Genomic DNA, 4,215 nt, shown 5'->3' with positions numbered 1-4,215 from the left:
GTTTATCTTTGGAACACAGTTTAAGATATTTTAGATTTAGTCAGAGAGCTTTCTGTCCCTCCATTGAAAACATATGTACGTTATACTGTCCATGTCCAGAAAGGTAAGAAAAACATCATCAAAGTAGTCCATGTGACATCAGAGGGTCAGTTAGAATTTTTTGAACCATCGAAAATACATTTTGGTCCAAAAATAGCAAAAACTACGACTTTATTCAGCATTATCTTCTCTTCCGGGTCTTTTGTGAGCGCATTCAAAACACTGCAGTTTAATGATATCCAATTTGCGAACGAATCACTCGATGTAACCGGATCTTCTTGAACCAGTTCACCAAATCGAACTGAATCGTTTGAAACAGTTTGCGTCACCAATAAGCATTAATCCACAAATGACTTAAGCTCAGCAGCGGCTCGCCCATAGAGGGCGCTGGGGCGCCGACCTCCCTGTCAGTTTTTATTTTTATTTAATTTTTTATTTAATAATAATAAGCTTTTAATAATCTCTCGTTTTGAAAAATAATATGTGTTAATGACATGCTATTAATGGTTTTACTTTAGAATGTGTTTAGAACTCTCCAGAATGATATTTGTATTCGCTTCATGTTGGTGTAGTAGTAGCCAATAGGCTGTCTTCCCTGGGCTCCAGTTCGCTCAGCCCTACAGTGCTGGAATTTAAGCCAATGGTTCCCCTGTTGCTATGCAAAAAAGTTTATATTTTGCCAATCATCGTCGTCGAATTTTATGGTTTGGGGGCTCTGAAAATATCGCCCGTGGTACAGATTAGAGCAGTGCACCTGCTGCAGCACGGGATATTTACCTCAGAGGAGTGCGAGTGCAGTATGGAGGCGCCGATGACGTCGAGTAGCATTAATTTAGTCGTGGGAGTTGAGCTAGCCCCAAATTCAGTTAAATCTCTACACCTGTATCCCTTTGAAAGAAGAACATTAGCGGAAAAAACTAATTGTAAAAGTACTCGGACCAGACAAGCCAGAAGTGAAAATAACCCAACAGGCGCGAGAAAAGGAGAAAACCTACAAGAGATCCTTTTCCCGAGGTTGGTTCAATCGAAAGCTTTGGCTTACTAGCTGTGGTTACGCCAATGCAATCTTTTGCTTCCCTTGCTTACTGTTTAAAACAAGTGCTTGTGATAGCTCGTGGACACAGACAGGGGTAACAGACCTGAAACATATGTCAGAACGCATTAAGAAACATGAACGGGCAAGAGTGCATATGGACAACTCTGTGAAGCTAGCCATGCTAGGCCGAATTAGCATAGCCACACAGCTAGATGAGGGACACCGCATTGCCATAAGAAGGCACAACGAGGAGGTGGACAGGAATCGGCATATTTTGTCAAAGATCATTGATGCCGTGAAATTTTGTGGTGCCTTTGAACTTGCTTTGCGTGGTCACGATGAGAGTGACGCATCAGAAAACCCTGGCATTTTCCTGGGTCTAATTGATCTCATGGCCTCAATCGACCGTGAGTTGGAGGTGCACCTGGAGAACGCCACTGTTTTTAAAGGCACTTCGAAGACCGTGCAAAATGAACTGTTAGACTGCATGTTGTCAGTTCTCAGAGACCGCATTCTGGAAGAGGTGAAACAGTCGGACTACATTGCCATTCAGGCAGACGAGACAACCGACATCTGCACTCATTGTCAGCTTGTGCTTGTGCTACGGTACATAGATGGCCACAACAACATTCAAGAACGCTTTTTTGAGTTTATCGCGCTTCCAAATGCGAACGCTGATACGATTGCCACTGCATTATTGGAAAGGCTGAGCACCATCCTTCCAGCGGGACAAGAGGGAAAATTAATTGCCCAGGCCTATGATGGTGCCGCAGTGATGAGGGGTGCTACTGGTGGAGTGCAGCGTAAAGTGCAAGACGTCTACGGGAGTGCATACTACGTTCACTGTTATGCGCATCAGTTGAACCTCATTATGCAGCAGGCAACATCCCACATCGCAAAGATCGGCCAGTTTTTTTCAGACGTAGGGGGGTTTTCGACATTTTTTTCCAAGTCATTCAAACGAACGGCAGTGCTGGATGAAGTGGTGGCACACAGACTTCCAGGTGCTTCAACAACGCGATGGAACTTCCACAGTCGAGCTGTTAACACAGTTTACGAGCACAAAGACGAACTGGTTAAGTGCTTCCAAACCATTCGAGACAGAGGAGACTTTGATGCCATATCGAAGAGAGAGGCCGGGGGTTGTATGAGAATGTTGGAAGATGAGGTTTTCTGTTTCATCCTGGCTTTATTCCACAAAATCATGCCACATGTAGACATGCTGTTTAACCATCTGCAGAAGAGGAACATAGACTCTGTCTTCATCGCAGGGATCACCCAGAGGTTCACTCACAGCATACAGGCCATCAGGTAGGCTATGATTTTGCATATTGGCTGAAAACATGCTTATGTAGCCTAAACAATAAAAACATAAATCCACATGGCTGTACAATAGAGTACAATAGAACCTATCATAAATATCACAATTTCGCCAACATGTTAGACTAGTGAATTTATTTGTGATGAATCTAGATAACATTGGCTAGGCCCAACACAATAGCACATATTTTAATACAGTTTTATTAAAATTATTTTTATATCTACAGCAAGTTGGTTTCTAATACAGTAATTTCAGGGTGGACAGTGACTTGTGAAACTTATTTTGGATCAGGGACTCCGTTCCTTCTCTAGTTGAGGATGAGGAGTATAGGGGACCTGTACAGGAACCACCCCTGAAGAAACGGAGGGCAATGGGAGAAGAAACACAACAGCATCTGGCAATAGAGGTAAGCAGTAACAGAAATTCTATTTCTGTATTCTATTAGCGTATATGTATTCATGTTCGTTTGCACATTGTTGTATTTTGAATTGTCATTATTAGACATCTCTATCTACTGGAGAATGCAGAAATTATGATTTTTTTTTCACATTTGTGCTTTTATTAATTATTGTGTATATGGTGTGTATGTGTGAGAGTGACACAGACAGCCAATAAAGCTTAGAGAGAGAGAGAGAGAGAGAGAGTGTGTGTGTGTGTGTGTGAGAGAGAGAGAGAGAGAGAGAGAGACTGAGTGGATAAGAGAATTAGGGATGGGACGATAACCGGTTTTATCGATAACCGTGATAAAATGTGCTGAAGGTTAGTAATATCGTTTAAAAATGAATTATCATTAAAACCGTGTTTGATTATCGCGGTTTTAATAACTCACTATTAAATCATGTCCAGCCAGCAACAGTCTGACGCAAGCGCAGCGCACAATGTTTTTTTGTTTTTTTTTTCGAGAAAGAATGGCGAAAGTCAGTGACTTTTCTATGCTTCTACACTTTTTATTGTAAGGAAGGAAATGCCACAGAATTTAATCTTTCTTTAAATTAAGTGCATAGAGTTGCTTATTAGTTGTTTGTTGATTATTAAATATAAAACTTGCTGAAATGTTTTCAGTGTGAGCATCAACTATTTTTGAACACTTTCATCTTGTTTCAACAAAACCGTGATAATATTGATAATCGTGATAATTTTAGTCACTATAATCGTGATATTAAATTTTCATACCATCCCATCCCTAAAGAGAATGACAGCTAGTGTGTGTATTATAATTATAATTAATAAAACTTACTTGTTCATAACAAAATTGTAACTGCTGTGAATATGCTGATTTTATTGTATTGTTGAACTGAGAAATGTGAAAACTTAATGTTTTGTGCTTACTTTTCTACAATTATGTATCGTTGCATAGGTATGTGATTCCATTATGAGCCATGCCAAGGAGAGGTTTTCTTTCACCAATCATCTCATCAGTGCCACTCTGTTGCAAGGAGACTTGTTTCCACAACACAGCAGAAAGTTCCCGGATTCAGCACTATGAACCACGGTGGATGCCTATCCCATGTTGGACAAAGCCAGACTTAAAACAGAACTGTCCCTGATTTATGAAATGAGGACTTCCAGGGTTGCAGTGGTGCACTGGCTCTCTTTCAGGTTGTAATGGAAAATAACCTTCAAGACACATTCACTGAAACTGTAAGTCTTCTCAAGATCCTCATCACCACACCAATGACAACAGCAGAATCGGAGAGGTGCTTCTCTACTTTAAAGAGGATAAAAACTTTCCTTAGGAACACAATGGCACAAGATCGCCTCAACGCTCTGGCTATGCTCTCTATAGAGAAAAAACTCACACGGGACATTCCAGATTTCA

At 40.8% G+C, this 4,215-nt stretch overlaps 1 protein-coding gene across 1 annotated transcript; it reads left to right on the top strand.

Annotated features, from left to right (window-relative positions):
- Positions 1-967: 967 nt before the first annotated feature.
- LOC132104857 (zinc finger MYM-type protein 1-like) lies at positions 968-3,882 on the top strand. Its single transcript, XM_059510384.1, has 3 exons — positions 968-2,386; positions 2,688-2,802; positions 3,754-3,882. Exons 1-3 carry the CDS (start codon positions 1,188-1,190, stop codon positions 3,880-3,882), a joined length of 1,443 nt encoding a protein of 480 aa, XP_059366367.1. The 5' UTR covers positions 968-1,187.
- The last annotated feature ends 333 nt before the right edge of the window (positions 3,883-4,215 follow it).

This window comes from Carassius carassius, chromosome 25 (genome assembly GCF_963082965.1).
Source record: "Carassius carassius chromosome 25, fCarCar2.1, whole genome shotgun sequence".
In the NCBI taxonomy this organism is placed as follows: Eukaryota; Metazoa; Chordata; class Actinopteri; order Cypriniformes; family Cyprinidae; genus Carassius; species Carassius carassius.
This window is presented reverse-complemented; position numbering and strand designations above follow the sequence as displayed.